At 36.8% G+C, this 15,928-nt stretch overlaps 1 protein-coding gene across 1 annotated transcript in view; it reads left to right on the forward strand.

Moving 5' to 3' along the window:
* The window catches only part of UTRN (utrophin), a 374,661-nt gene that overhangs the window by 127,371 nt on the left and 231,362 nt on the right, over positions 1–15,928 (forward strand). Inside the window, exons 34-41 of the mRNA XM_027888221.1 lie at positions 1,490–1,669; positions 4,068–4,196; positions 4,342–4,512; positions 5,183–5,332; positions 6,448–6,585; positions 7,435–7,581; positions 12,653–12,844; positions 14,413–14,585. Of these exons, the coding sequence (XP_027744022.1) occupies positions 1,490–1,669; positions 4,068–4,196; positions 4,342–4,512; positions 5,183–5,332; positions 6,448–6,585; positions 7,435–7,581; positions 12,653–12,844; positions 14,413–14,585 (1,280 nt within the window). The remainder of the gene's footprint in view (positions 1–1,489; positions 1,670–4,067; positions 4,197–4,341; positions 4,513–5,182; positions 5,333–6,447; positions 6,586–7,434; positions 7,582–12,652; positions 12,845–14,412; positions 14,586–15,928) is intronic.

Raw genomic sequence — 15,928 nt, forward strand, 5'->3', positions numbered from 1 at the left:
TCTTCAGTATAATATTTTTAAAATTATCAGCAAATATAGTTGTGGACTGGGTCAAATATTTTACTAATACAGCAAATTGAAATTGCATTGAAATTTTAATGAAAAATTAAGTTTCTAACCTTTCACTGGACCAGCTTTGTCTTCAAAATTGTGACTTTGCAAAACAAAAGACTGTTTTCTTTGTTTTCTTTCACCTACAAGGTGAAACTTTTTATGGAAACAGGCAAATGTGTTAGCTATTTTGCTTCAGAGTAACTGTATTTTCTCACACTATAGAAAGTTGGGTATTACTTGGAGTTAGCAACAAGTGTCAGTTGATACAGTTCAGCAATACTGATCTTTCCAGTTTTGTTTCCAGTCACTTTTTACTTCTGGAATGAGTCTATCTGCAATCTTAAAACTCAAAAGCTTACCGAATTGCAAACCCATTTGCACACATTTCAGTCAGGATTAGCAGTTATTAGCACTACAGTTTTGCTGTGGCAGTATCCCTAAGATTCCTTTCCAAGCAAACTGGTAAATACTTATTGGAAGTATACTTACCATACATCTGTAGGAATGCAAATAATTAATGCTCTTATGCTGTACCACCAGGAGGACAGGTCCTTTATCTTGCATTCGATGTTGTCCTTTCTGTCTTGAGGTTTTCTAGAGGCAATTTTAAAATGCAGTAACTTAATAATTTGCTTGTCTCTAAGATAATAAGTTATGATAATAAATTGTTTACTTCATAGATAATAAGATGTTCAAGGAGCTCTGGACACTGGTTGTGATTACCTGCATTCTTTGGCATGCTGTGCACAGTCATCAAAGAGCTTTCTAGGGAGGCAGATACCATCAATAACGATCGGTGATCTTATATGGCAAGAGGTGCTGTTTTCCACATGAAAACCATATACTGATATTCTAGAGATGACATATTACTTAATTTACCTGTCAGTATGCATACTTTCAAAGTATTAAAAGCAGAGATGACTTATAAAAAGCGGTAGAGCTAAAGGTATATATATTTACGTATTTCTACATAGGTAATATAACAACAAGAATTCTGTAATACGCAGCCAGTGAATTGAAAATCTGCGGTAATGAGTTGTGATGGTTCTCAAAAAAAAAAAAAATTCAACCTTGGCCTACTTTATAGTGAAGAAAAGAACCTTTTAAAATTGGACTTCGCAATATGGTGTAATGCATTTGCTTCACCTACATACTAAAAAGGAAAAAAGATAAGACAATAAAGCAAAAAATGCTCAAACTAAGTTATTCAGGACACTTACATGCATTGTGCTCTTGTTCTCTCTTAAAAAAATGAGATCACTATCTACATAGAGTGAATGTAAACAGAAGGCAATTAAACTTGGTTTGAATTTTTTTTTTTTTTTCATAAGTGAAGATCCTCTATGATATACTTGTTTCCTATGGAGGCAGAGATCTGGCTCCCTTTCCCTTGCTTTTGGGAGCAGTGTGGTGTTAATAGGTCCACTTGTTTCAGAATGTGCTGAGAGAGCTGGAGAGGAGGAAAGTTGATCTGAAGAGCATCACAGAAAGTTGCACTGCTCTCCAGTCTCTGGTGGAAGGGAGTGAGACTGTCCTGGAGGAGAAGCTGTGTGTTCTTAATGCTGGCTGGAGCAGAGTTCGAACCTGGACTGAGGACTGGTGTGAAACCTTGTTGGTAAGTTGCATGTGTGAGAAATATTCAGGGTAGTTCTCCCTCCACACTCTTGGAGCAGTCACGGTTTTCACTTTTCTCACTTTACTGTGAATTTCCATGATGCCTCATGAACTTAAAGAAATGTGGAAAGGATATCTGGTTAACCTGCAGATGAAGAGGTAAGTCATGAGGTGGTATACAATGAGGAAGATGGAAAACTGTTCTGCAAGTTGTTTAGATGTGTTGATAGGCGTTGGTGCCCCACACTTGATAACAGAATCTGGAGTGTGATGAAACTGTGTAAATATCCCAGACAGACAATTAGCTTAGCCTAGTGTGTCTAACCTCATTAGTTGCAGAGAATAAAACTAGGCTGAACTTCTTTTGCCTTTCTCTTTCTCCCGGCTTCGGTGTTAGGGCTCTTATGGATTCTTGTTCTCCTTACACAGTGTGGTGTAATTTCTCTTTTTCATAGAAAATCCAGCATGCACTTAATTCACACATTTGTTTTAGTTTTGTTCTTATCCCCCTTAATGTACCACCACATTATATTTTTAATCTCTTGTACTTATTTACATGTTTATCTTCTTACACCTCTTCTCTGGTAATGTTTTATCACTGTCTCTTTCGCTGCACCAGTAGCATTAGCCTTTTGTGTCTACTTGTTATTTAGCTCTTAACACAATTCTTGTTACCCTTGTACACTTAAGTAATTTTCTAAACTGTCCTAAAAGGGTGCGTCTTCTACTGTACAGAGACTGAGTGGGTTGTGGGGCCTACAAGCATTCAAAAAACTGCTTGTAGTGGCTTACTCATTAACCGGTGGTAGATGATTCTGCTAGATTAAAATGAGGTGAAAAAAACCACCAGGTTATGAAAGCATTTGTTAATTTGAGCTCAGAAGTTGGATCTTATGTTCTATATAACTTCTATAACCTGATGAATTGGTTAATGTAAGTGGAAACCAACAGGAACTAACCCAAAAGGATTGGTTTCCATGAGGCTGCTGTGTGTGCTGCTCTTTATTCAGCCTGAAAATTCAGCCTCTGTGGTGAATAAACAGAGTGGTTTTGTATCCTTGAGACCCAGATGATGGCTATTTAATGGACAATTGATAACTTCCTGGTGGTGTTCAGCTAAGCACTTGTGTCTGTCAGCCTATTGCTCTTTTGGACAGCGCATAAATGCAAGTGTGTGAGTATGCCAGCAGCATCTGTTTGGCTGAAGAAATGAAATACTAAGCATATTATACACTTCAAGTTGCTAATTATGCTAAATGGACATGAAACAGTCTACAACTGCTGCTAGTATCAACCTGATGCTTTCATGTAGTTAAGATGTTTTGGTGTTGTTCAGCTAGTTATGACAATCCACCTTCAGAAGCCCCTGATATGGGCTGAAATTGTGAAAACTTAAGTGTCTACATAGATGGTGAGCCCTGTGCCTCCTGTCCAGCACCTCTTGCAGGTCATACTTTTTGCTTCATAATCCAATTAGTCCAAGGATGCTGTGCAACTAAATACTTCTAAGTTATGTACGTGTCTGGTGATAAGTACTGTCTGTGTGCTTTAAGTTAGATTGTTCTTTTCCTATGTGAAACTGTGTCTTGATAGTGATATAGAGAGTAATCATAGGCTTTCTCTCTTTTCTCTCTCCCTTTGTTTTGTTAGTCTAAAAGATCAAAGCTTATCTATCCTTTTTTTGGGTAAGAATCTTAAACAGAAGGGTAAATCTGATAGCTTTATTTTGTCACACAGAATAACATGTTACTTCTGTCTGTGGCATCTAATGTTACAATTTCTGACTGCATGTGAAAGCAGACCTAATTAACATGTCTACAATTTTGTGACTTTTCTTAAGAGGAAGATATTTTAATGCAATCAGTAAAACATCAAAACTCAACTACTATGATTTGCAGCTTTGGTGTAATCCCTTTCCAATCAAAATACCCCAACAACTTCACATAGTGCATACTGTTGTACCTGCTAGCGCTGGTGAAAAAAAATTGTGAGCTTTTTGGCTGAGTGAACTATTGTGGCTGTAACATCGTAACATAGTATTTATCCTTATTTAGTTGCACAAACTACCTCAGTCACTCCTGTTTCCCTTTCTGTGAATTAGGAACAATAACATCAAGGGGTTTAGAGTGAAAATTGAATTCTTGTAAGTACTGTTGAAGATGAAAGGTATAATCTAATTTTCAGTGTTTCTTTCCAAAGTGTATCCATAACACTCTTTTATTGATCTCGTTTTTACTCATAATGTAGATTCTGGCAGGGTTGTGGGGTTTTTTATTTTTTTATGGGCCATTTTGAGTTTTTTTAGCGGGGAGGGAAGAGGAGGCATGGGGATTTTTTTGTAAATTTTTTTAAGTTTCTCATATTGAAACTCTTTTTTTTTTTTTTTCATCTTTTCCCAGAATCATCAGAGCCAGCTGGAAATTTTTGATGAAAATGTTGCCCACATAAGTACTTGGTTGTATCAGGCTGAAGCCTTGCTGGATGAGATTGAGAAAAAGTCAGCTAGCAAAAAGGAAGAAACTGTGAAGGTAGGAAATATTACCATCAACTGTCAAAATGTTACCAATCAACTTCTGGATTCTAAATGATGTTGTCAGGTTGCCTTACTTTTTATTTTTAAATGTTTCTTTCCTTGCCTTGCCATAACAATTTTCATTTTATTTCACTTTTTAGCGCTTAGCATCTGAATTAGATGACGTTAGCCTTCGAGTGGATAATGTACGTGATCAGGCTATCATCCTAATGAATGGTCGGGGGGTGTCGTGCCATGAACTTGTTGAACCCAAACTGGCAGAACTGAACCGTAACTTTGAGAAGGTCTCTCAGCACATCAAAAGTGCCAAGGTGAGGATGAACGAGCCCCAGAACATGCTTGGGAGTTCTATGCCAAAATGATGTCAACTAGCTATAGTGGATAGATCATTATTTATTGGAACAGCACTTTGCTGGTTTTGGTTCTCTTCTAAGTGTAGATATTTATATGTGAAAAATAGACAGACTGATTTTTAAACCGACTACATTTTTACCTTAGTAGCAGGTGATGACTTGAGTTGCATGGGAGATGCAGAGATTGGATGTGGCCCTTAGTGCCATGATATAGTAATTGGAGTTGGATCAGGGGTTGGACTTGATGATCTTGGAGGTCTTTTCCAACCCAATCTATTCTATGATTCTATGAAAATTTACAAACAACTGTTCAGAAAAATGTGTATGTTGCAGTACATATTCATGAGCTGCAGAACAACACCATAAGCTAGTGCAACTGGAAGTTTTTAATTTCTTTAAGACCAAAATGCTCAGATTGAAGTTTGAATGTAGAAACTTGGTAATAACTACCAACGCTGTGTTCAAGCTAACTCTCAGAGTTAGATCAAACAACTCTTACAATTTTTATATCTGCTGATATCTCATGGTCCTGCAAACTGATCATGGAGAATTGTTTTAAATCATTAAGCTGTGTGTGACAGCTCAGACTAAATTTTCAGCTTGAACAAAGATTTATTTTGCTTTGCAGATGCTTCTTGGACAAGAACGACTTCCTGTTGTGTCAGAGCCCCACGAAGTTAAAGTGGCTTTTACAGACCTGGAAAAATTTGAGAGTGACTTACAGAATGTGTTAAAAGTTGTGGAAAAGCATGTGGAATTGAGTGGGGAAGATGATAAGGTTTGTGAGCAATAGAACAATTAAATAATTGTTAACTCCCTTTCTATTTTGTCCCCATGTTACATTGCTGCAGACTTCACAGGGGAATTCCGAGAATCTCCTTAAGGTATGGGTAGAAAATGAAGCGAATTAGTAGGTTGTTGAAAACACTGCAAAATTTTCCAGTACTACTCCTATAGCTGTTGCCTCTTGTCTGGTGTGCTGAGAGTAACTAGTCATACTTGAGTCTGTATTTGTATCGTGGTTTTGTATAATACAGATAATGAACTCTGATTTTTGTTTATATATCTTCTGTCTTCTATTCAAAGCAGGTCTTTATAAGGAATCCTTCCCGTATAAGTAATGGGGTTCAAATTTAAACTGGTGGGATATATTGAATCACAGTGCATAGGACATGTCAATGGATGCTTGTGAGATAAGCTGCAAGTAGGAGTCTTTTAATGTGGCTCTATGTTAGAAGTCCAAATAAAAACTTGGAACCAAATTTATCGTCTGGATTCTTATCTAGGCTCTGCTATTCACCCATATAAAACTGTCATACTCTTGTTAGCATCTTGTCCACTCTAGCCTTGTTGCCTACAAAATTGGGTAAAGTCCTGTCAGGTCACTCTATCTGCGCTGTTTTTAAGCACTTCAGATATTATAAACTGATTTGGAAAGCTGAGTATAAGTCTATGAAAAATGCCACGTATACCACAGAAAGCACTTTTTAAGAGACCTCTGTAGAAGGACCTATTGTTATAGGACATAGGCTTCCCTTTGTGGTGTTTTTATATTTGTTAAATTTTTGTTTTCTTGCTGTTCTGCTCTGAGCTTGCTTATTATTGTCAAGGAATGTATAGAACAGGAGAGGAGCTAAAGTCGTAGCACCCTATTGATGTGGCTGCCTGCTGCTGGCTCATTAAATATCCTGCAGTGCATCTCTTTATGAAGTTTATGGAATGAGCAAGCTGGATTTTAGGATATGGTAGTTGTGGAACAAAATCTCTGCTTGAATTTGTTTGGCTCCCACTTGGATAATAAACCAACAGTTTGCTAGCATTTCTGTTGATGTCTCAGCAGATAATGCTTCTAAAATTAATTTCTGTGGATAATAGAGATTTGTGTAATTTCAGCTGGATCAAGAAAGAGCTCAGATTGAAGAAGTCTTGCAGAGAGGAGGGCAGTTGCTACAGCAGCCCATGGAGGACCATAAGAGAGAGAAGATCCGCATACAGCTGTTGCTTTTGCAGAAAAAGTACAAGAGTGTGCAGGTACAGTTATGATAGTTACTGTAGCTCATTTATGCAGTTTTCCCTTTGATATCCCACTTACAACCATATTTTATTGTATTTATCTATATTTTGCAACTTACAACTTTTTTAGCATGTAAAATTCTCTAGGGGAGAGTTAAATGTGTGTACACACAATCTGACTCTCTGAATCTTTGCAGTTCCAAAATATGAATTTTGTCATCCCTAAGTTTGGCAGGAGTGGTTTTGATTTTTCAAGTCCTTTTCACAGCTTCACAGAGGGCCACCCTATATGCATTTACACATATGGGTGCAGTGAATTATATTTGCTTCGTTTGTCTTTGCTGGCCCTTGAACAGAGGTTTATCTCCACCACCAGGCTGTGTGAAGAGTGACTGCAATAGATACATGTAAAAACCATATTCCTTGGACTCTCAGCTAGAGATGTTTCTGTGAATGAGCCTGTTCCCAAATTCCCTTTGCTTCCTATAGAGGGTGTTAGTGGTAATTATGGACTCCAGTATGTTGTGGTGCTTTCAATGCATGCCATATTAAAAATGTTTTTGTCTAGAACAAAGGGGATCCATATTTTTATACTCCTTTAAGATTACCTGTTTGGACCATATTAGAATTGGTAAGATGAGATGTAGTTCAAAGGCAGGGTATGGCCCTCAGGCTTGCTTTGATTACATGTCTGTGCAGATGAACAGAATATATCTATTAAAAAATAAATTAATACTATTGCATATTTTAGAATTTTCTTCTTCAGATGAATCCTACAGGTGTTTTTGTTTTTTGAATAAGTAAGACCTATTCTGTTCACTACTTCTTTCTTTTTGTATCATATTTTCCTAATACATTGGATTGTAGGAGTACAGGTCATTTCAAAGGAAGCAGGTGGTGGAACTCTCTCCGGTGTTTTCACAGTATAAAAAGGAACATGACAATCTAATGAAGTGGCTGGATGAGGCTGAGGGTCGTCTGCCACAGGGTGTGGAAGATGAACAAAAACTACAGGTAAAGAAGACTTTTATTTCTTAGAGCAAATAGTGAATGCTATGTATGAGCTTTAGAGATTTATGTGTTAGGGTTTAATGGCTCTTCTTTTGACACCTCTTTGGAAAGAAATGTTTTTTAAATGACAGCATTAATTTTTATTAGGAAATTGTCAGCATATACTGGTTTGGGATTTCTACATAGTTGTCATAGGTCCAAAAGACCCCATCCCTCAGGCCCAAATCTTAGAGCATGATCTGAGCAATAGGCATGATTCAGGACAGTTTCTCTTGCCAGTCTTGATCCGTGGGGATTATATTTAACCCTTTTTGATACCCTGACTCAAACAGCCTTATTTAATGTTGGTTTGGTGCAGGTATGATAAAATCCTCATTTGAGGCTTAAATTCAATGCCTCTGCATCCTGCGGTCAAGGTGTTTTAACCACTCTGATGCCTTTCAGTGCCTAAAGTTCTTAGGGAGTGATATCTACCCTCGTGATTGATATTACTGTACACGATGAAAATGAATAAAACAGACTAAGGTTGAAGTATTTCTGGTAATGTGTGTGTGGGTCTTGAAAAACAATTTCACAACTGACTTACTAGGATGTCTGATAAAATTTACTGCCCAGAAAGTTGTATGTCTTAATTGTTGAGGGTATAAATGCTTTTTTGTTTGTTTGTTTTGCTGTGGTTTTGTGGATATTTTTTTGTGTGTTTTTTGAATTTATTTTTTTATTTCTCCTTTCCGTCCATCAAAACGCTTCTACTGCATGGTAATTACATTAATATTTTAGGCAATAACAGGGAGGAACATTGTGAATCACTAAGTAATTTCTTAGACAAGCTTGGGGGTCTAGGCAGTCTGTCAAGTACTTCTCAGTTTCTGCATACGAAGCTTCATAATTAACACCTGTCAATATTTTTGACTACTCTCTAACTTTTTAACCTAGCACTAGTTAACTGGGAGGCAGGGGTAAAATGCTCTGGTTCCCTTTGAGACTCACATCACATCATCATTATATGGTGCTCCTCATTCTCAGCTATAATGCTATGTGGCTTCTGCTGCCTGTGATAGATGGTCTGCTCTCCTTGGTCACACAGGCTATTCAGTATCAGCTGTGAAAGTAAACCTTTTAAATCTGCTTCTCTTTAGAAAGACTGTTTCACATTGTAAGCCTCCCGTGTGGAGCTGGGCAGCAAAGGTAGCCCCAGGGTTTAACTGTCTGACATCTGACTGCTTCGTTGGGTCTCCAACAGTCCCTGCTGGTGATGTGAGCTCCTTGGGACCTGAGTAATGTCAGGGAATTTGTTTGAAGGAAATGAGGATCCATGCACATTTAAAGTAAAACATGGTACAGTTTTTCTGTTTGACCATCAGATGCTCTGAGTCAATCAATTACTGAATTGAAATGGGGAAAAAGGTGCACTTGGATGACTCTTTGCTAATGGGAGCAATCCAGTTGTGCCACAGACTGGTCTTTCTTGTCACTCTGAGTCTTACTGCATGTTTACTGATCTTCTCTAAGGGAGATCCTTTGTTTCATATAAAGCTGTTTTCCTTAGGGATATACTGCAACTAATCTCTGGTACTTCTAGATCCATTCTTGGATTACTGAATCTGGTTGCTGAATGCAGAATATCATGTAAATTTGGATGACCATAGCAATTACAATAGACTATTGATGGAGAAACATCCTTGTTCAGAATTAGTTAAATTGTGTAAGAATATCCTTTTTCTTCCAGATGTAGCTTCTGGTCTGGCTGAGTCAGCTAGCTGTCAGAGAGGGACCATGGCAGTTTCCATTACTGCTGTGAAACTTGGAAATGGAAACTGCTGTTTTGCTTTGTGTGCTTGTTTCTCTATTTTTCTGATATTTTACGGGCGTAAGCCAGCCTGTAAAATAAGTTGTCTTATTTTACTTTTATGACTTGCTCTTTCACCTGCTCTGCTAATTGATCTTGATCACCAAAAATGGTATGAGATCATAACACTGTTAGAGGAAGAAATAGTGTTCTTAAATATCATCAACAGTTTAGATAATCCCAGTTGCACCAGAATTTTAGTGGAGGCATCAGACTTGAAAACTGCAGTGCTTGTTGCTCATCTCAGGACTGACAAACACTAAATGAATTTTTTCACCCACATGTGTGCAGGTGACTTAACACCTCACCTTGATGTAAGGAAGGTGCAGTGAGCAGAGAAGAGAGAAAACAGTGATTGAAATGAACAAACAGGGAGGGAAAGGAAGTTTTCAGCTGCCAAGCTGGGGAGTAACACCAATTACGGTTTTATGTAATACATTATTTATTATGTTTTTGTAAATGAGTGTGTAGGAGAGGACTTATTTATGGTGCATCAAAAGGCATATCTATATATTGATTTGCTGGAAGTAGCTGGATCATAAATATTCCTCATCATATGTGCTTTTTGGGATTATGGAGTTAAGTGGCTCTGAAATATTGGTAACCCTTCTGCATAGCAGGTACTTCTAAGTAACCCTTGTTTTGCCACAATCCGTTAGAAAGAAAAACCTGCATTAGAAGTGTGTATCTCCTTGAGGTTCTTCTTTTCTAACCTTGCTTCAGTATTTAAATTGCTCTTGGCTCAGAATGAGGGAAAGGAAAAATTAAACTTCAAATTGCGGAGGTAATTAGTTGACTAAATTTCCGGAGAGATTTTTCCAGGTTTTAGGAAGTTGTTTTGAAGTGAAATGATAATTTAGCAGGTGGCAAGTGAATATGCTGCTGCAGGCACAATGCAGCTTTCTCTATAAAGTGAAACACAGACACCATCTTAGAGGCTCTTCAAGTATTATTCCTGTAATTAAAAAAAAAATTGTTTTTCTTATGTTCTTATTATAGGACTACTTAAATATGAATCGTATTTACTTATATATACTTAGAGCTGGGTTCCCTTAAATATGAACCCTTGTTTGTTGACTGCATTAATTAACACAGAAGAATGAAATAGACATGAGATTTGAGCTTTGGAAAACCTTTTATGAGAAACCTGGCTCTGAAATATTTTGAATGTGAGAAGGGTCAAGAAATGGTTAAAAAGTGTTTCTATTAAAACGAATTTTCTATTTGCAAAGACGATAAATAAAATGAGGTCTAAGATTTGTTTGGCTAATTGGTTAAAATGTTTATATAGTTAAATGTGCAAGGAGGCAAATTCTTTAATTTTATTTCAATTTCTTGGGCAATATTTTCCAAAATTCATTTGGAAGCAAGTCAGAGAATCTCCTTGAATTGAATCTTTGGTACATTTTGTTTCAAAATATTTGAAAGTGTAAAAGGGGAAAGGGGAAGAAAATGCAAAAACTAATTTTGAATTCCAGGTTACACTGGATGCTAAGTATAGGAGGAAACAAATTTTTATTTTACCTCTGAATTAAAATTATTTTTTAGCATTTCTTACTGAGAGGCATTATTTATAAAATGTTCACTAGTAACCCCGTATTTCCTTTCTTCCTGTAGTAGTATTTAAAGAGAGATCAAACTTAATAAATATGTTCTGTCACCACTAAAATTTAAGTAGAACAGGGCTATTAAGTCACTGAGTCAGTTTTCCTCCTAAATAACTTTGATTAACTCTTTTATTTGTGCATGCCTAAGAAAAGCTGAGGGAGGACTGAAGCACCGCTCTTATAAAGACAGTGGGAGGGATTGTTCAGCCTGGAGAAGAGAAGGCTCTGGGAAATTCCTTATAAAAGCCTCCCAGTACCTGCAGGAAAGATGGAGAGGGACTTTTGAAAGGGCATGTGGTGATAAGACAAGGAAGAATGAATTCAAACTAAAGGAGAGTAGGTTTAGGTTAGATACTAGGAAGAAATTCTTCGCTGTTGGGGGTAGTGAGGCACTGGAACAGGCTGCTTAGAGAAGTTGTGGAAGCCCCATCCCTGGAAGCATTCCAGGCCAGGTTGGATGGGGCTCTGAGCAATTTGAGAAACATGTGGAGGAGGAAGATATAGAGAGGTGTTTGCAAACAGCTTTGTCAGTGGGGCTTAATATCTTATTGTTTGGCTGCTGTGTTAGGGATTTTCATATGTTCACCCAGACCAGACAAATTACAAAGTGAAATTCACTGGCTGGAATTTCTCTAAATATAAATTTATTCTTCTTTATACTCTCTTAAGTGTATTCTCAGGTGTTAGTAAATCACACAGTCCATTGTTTCTGTTTTACTTGACTCAAATTCACTAAGTACAGAATGGTGATTTAGAAATTGGTTGAATCGTTCAGTATTTGGAGGTGGGTTTACTTTTTGTTTGATGATTTTAAAGAACTGGGCTGTTTTCAGAGATGGTAATAGAGTCCTGTTTGGCAAGAAACTTTTTCAGCAAAAAAAGTCTTTCAGTCTGCTTCACCTGCCTCTGCTGATCTTGCCAGGCATGGCTTCTTGCAGCAGGCTTCCTAATGCTTCTGATGCAGGCCATCATTTGTGAACCAAGAAAAAGCTGCATTCAATTACTGTTCTTACTCTTATCTGCTAACATGATACTTGACTAGATAGCCTGGTCTTGCAACCAGAGCAGGAAACAATTGCCAAGCTCTTGAGGAGTTAGTGTCTCTTATTCCTGCAAAAAGCATATTGGGGTACTGGTGGCACACTACTTTATTTAAGAAATGACTGGGAAATGTGGTTGGGAATGGTTACTGAAAAGAATATGGAGAGGAAAAAAGTGTATTGATAACTTTTGGGAGTCCTTGATGGTAAAAGAAGCAGACAGTGGATTATAAGCACAGCTAGATACAAGCTCAATCAAGAAGTGTAATTTCTGGAAATGGTAAGGATCAAGGTGAGAGAAACAGCAGTGCCCTTCTCATTCCCCAGAATTTTAACCAAGAATTATACAGGATCATTGTGAAGCATGATATCTTCTGTTTTCTAACTTTTTATGTAAATGTAGAAACTGTCTTCTGCAGGACTTGGAGCTTTCTGAATTTACATAACCTTCTAGAAAGGCCTTTGCTTTGTCTTTTTATTGTAGGAAGGCACTTATTCTGAATATAGTTTACTGAATTAGAATTTTTTCCTAAAATTGCTTGTGGTTTGAAATCTAAAATGGACTTTCATGTTTTCAGGCAACCCCTGTCCATCAGAGGTTAAAAGGCCAGTTTGCCACAGGGGTTAGGACCTTGCCTTTTTCAGCTGAGTACTTGGTTGAAATCAACAAAGTTTTGCTGGCCATGGCTGATGTTGAACTTTTGCTGAATGCACCAGAGCTAAATACTGGCATCTATGAGGATTTTTCATCTCAAGAAGATGCACTGAAGGTACTGCATGCCTAAGCATTATATCTGGAGTGGGGAAGAGAAGAGCAGAAGAAAGACCCCCACCTTAGCAACTGTACAGTTGTATTTCTGTTCTTGCTCCATAAATATATATATGGGATTAAAATGCACTGAAAATTAAAAAACAACATTTCTGTTGACAAATTTTTTTTCTATGCATAATCTGGATACAAAGTGCAGTAGCATGAAAGCTGGATGGAAGGTTGAGGGAACAGGGTTTAACATGTTGGAGATACTTGTTTTTCATCACGTAGTCTACATAACATGTATAGAAATGCTAAAACCACTGTCCTTAACATTCCTGCTTGATCTCCTTAATACAGCTGTTGGTTTTCTGTTGTGTGAAAACAATTGCTCACATAGGAAGAGGGAGAAAGGGAAATTCTTGACTTTTTATGAAACTCTATATGAGGCCACAAGATGATGGTCCCTGTTTTAATTAGCAAAGCATCAATATACATTCAGTTTTAAACTCCCACTTCTTATTGTTAGCCAGTGGATTTACCTGTGTGATGAATGATGAGGAAGTAGTTAAGGATTTGGCCTTTTTCAAAAGGGGATGAAGTATCTTTGAAAATACTGAATCCTGCTGTCACATGTGAGTAAAGAATGTAGAAGTCTGAGTCCCAGTTAGTTCTGAGCCTACAAAAGAGCATGATAGAGATGACCCCTGAAAACATCCATTGGAGTTGCTTATGCAAATAGAGGAATGATGCCAGCCTTTGACAACTGTTTAGATGATGATAATATCATGTCCCTGTTTACTCTGCTTCTTTGCTCCCTTGAGAAAAATTAGGAGTGTTTATTTTAAGATGGGTTTTAAATGCTACGTTTTGGTGCAAGTGTCTCATCTGATTTTGAAGTTTAAGTATATTCTAAGGATGTTTTCAGAAGAAGCAAATGGCAGAGCATAGGATTTTTGGAAGCATTACTCTTTTAAATTCAAAAAGTTAAGTAAATTCCACTGTATGCAGGGACTGTTTGTCCTCTGAATACCAAGGCAGTCTTACAACAGTGTCTGGTTTAAAGGAATTTTCACATCATAGTTCAATGTTATTTGAGATTGATTACCTTAACTTTATCCCTGTCATTTATATCTGAAACCTTTATGCTTTTGCAGTTCTGTGCAGATGAGTGACCACATGAAGCCAAATTAAAAAAATATTTTGTGGTCCATTTTTTTACATGAGGAAGGAGTATGTACAATGTCTTCATGATATGAGCAGATTTGTTTAATATGAAGATACTGCTGTTTTGAGAAATATGGCATGCCCCTTTACCTTAGGGACTAATTTAATATATAAAATATTTCATCCCCTTTGTAAAAAATTGAGAAGGACACATGTTTAAGAAGGTGTAATGAACTGTTCAGTTCAGTTGCTAAAATAGATTTCAACTGTAAACTTCTGATACAGCTGGTCATGGTCTTATTGTAGATGCTGATTTTTGGAACAACATTTTGAAGAGATTGCTTTTTGGTGCGTGTGGCTTTTTTTGTTTCCTGCTGGTGTTGACTTTACTAATACCTTGTGTCACTACTGTGCTTCCAGAACGTAAAAGATATTTTGGATAAACTTGGGGATCAAATTGCAGTCATACATGAGAAGCAGCCTGATGTTATATTAGAAGCATCTGGACCTGAGGCAATACAAATAGGAGATGCACTAACTCAGCTGAATGCGGAATGGGATAGAATTAATAGAATGTACAATGATCGTAAGTGGTAAGTCAAGGATGATTGGTCTCTGTGACCACGTGGTAAGTATTTTATGTACATGTTTATATAAGTGTTTTTCAAATGCACCTTAATGATGAAGATGGATTTGGGAGTAATCAGCTTTAATATTTAGCACTAAAAAATAATTTCTGAAATTATTGAATGTTGAAACTGTTAATGTGCAAATTATAGTTTGAAGATGATTGTTTCTACTTTTTAAATTTTATAAAGTAATGTTTTGTTTTTAAAACATAAAATTTTATTTTTGTAAAGTATCACAAAACAATTCTGGAAGAATAGGGTTGAGTAGGACATTTTATAACAAAGAATATAAAACTGATTTTTGAAGGAGGGAAGGAGTTTGGAAGAATGGGGTCTTTTGCTTTCCACAAATTTCTCCCCACTCCTTACAGAAGATACTCTAAATCAAAAATATCTTACCTGAATCTAGTTTAAAATACCTTATCTAAATTTTAAATGTTTAAAACCAAACTAAATACTACGTAGTCAAACTAGGTAAGGTGTGTTAGATGAGTATTTTAAGTTGGAATTTGTAAAAGTGTGAAAGTATATGTTCAGGAAGTTAGCACTAAGCTAAAGGTACTCACACTGCAAGCAGCAGTAGACACTGAGATTGCTGCTGTGCAAAAAATCCACATTAGTGACTGAAAATTATTCTATTAAATTTAAAATTAAATGCAGAGGCTCATACTATAGTTAATTTTACATTATTTGGTTTTACATTGTTTGGTTTTTAATGGTGATATAAGGTAATGGATGACGTAGAAGTTCTGTAGAGCCTAAAGGTATGCTTAGCCATGTCACATGTTTTCAACCCTTTCTCAGAGCACTGATGTGTGTGTAGGAATATAAAAATCAGTTGGTAGCATTGTCTTAAGTAGAGGCTTGCACAAATTCTGGGCTACTGGATTAGTTAAGGATCAAGATTTCTGTTAACTCAGCAGGCAATGTTATTTCACTGTGTGTTTTTTAATTAGAAATCAGCGATGCCAGCTAGGTACCACTTTCTGTGCTCTCTCTAGGTGGTCACCTGCTATATTTGGAGGCAACTGTTCCAGAATCTGGTGCCCGTCCATATTCATATGCCTGCAGCTATTTTATTGTCCTCATAGACATAGTATGCACTAAGATTTAGTTATGCCTTTTTTTCTACTTATAGCTTACTTGAAAAGCTTTAACTAGTATTTTAATTTTTTAAGTATGAGTACAGTTTCCTTTACTACTCAGATTTGTTTTCATGAAGTAGCCAGGGTTAACCAGAAACCTAGTCTTCTCATTTTAGAAGGTAGGTTTAATGTTTATGAATATCTGGCAAAATGCAACAGATT

This window comes from Empidonax traillii, unplaced genomic scaffold (assembly GCF_003031625.1).
Source record: "Empidonax traillii isolate 1590-97213 ecotype Southwest subspecies unplaced genomic scaffold, ASM303162v1 scaffold235:size1242204, whole genome shotgun sequence".
In the NCBI taxonomy this organism is placed as follows: Eukaryota; Metazoa; Chordata; class Aves; order Passeriformes; family Tyrannidae; genus Empidonax; species Empidonax traillii.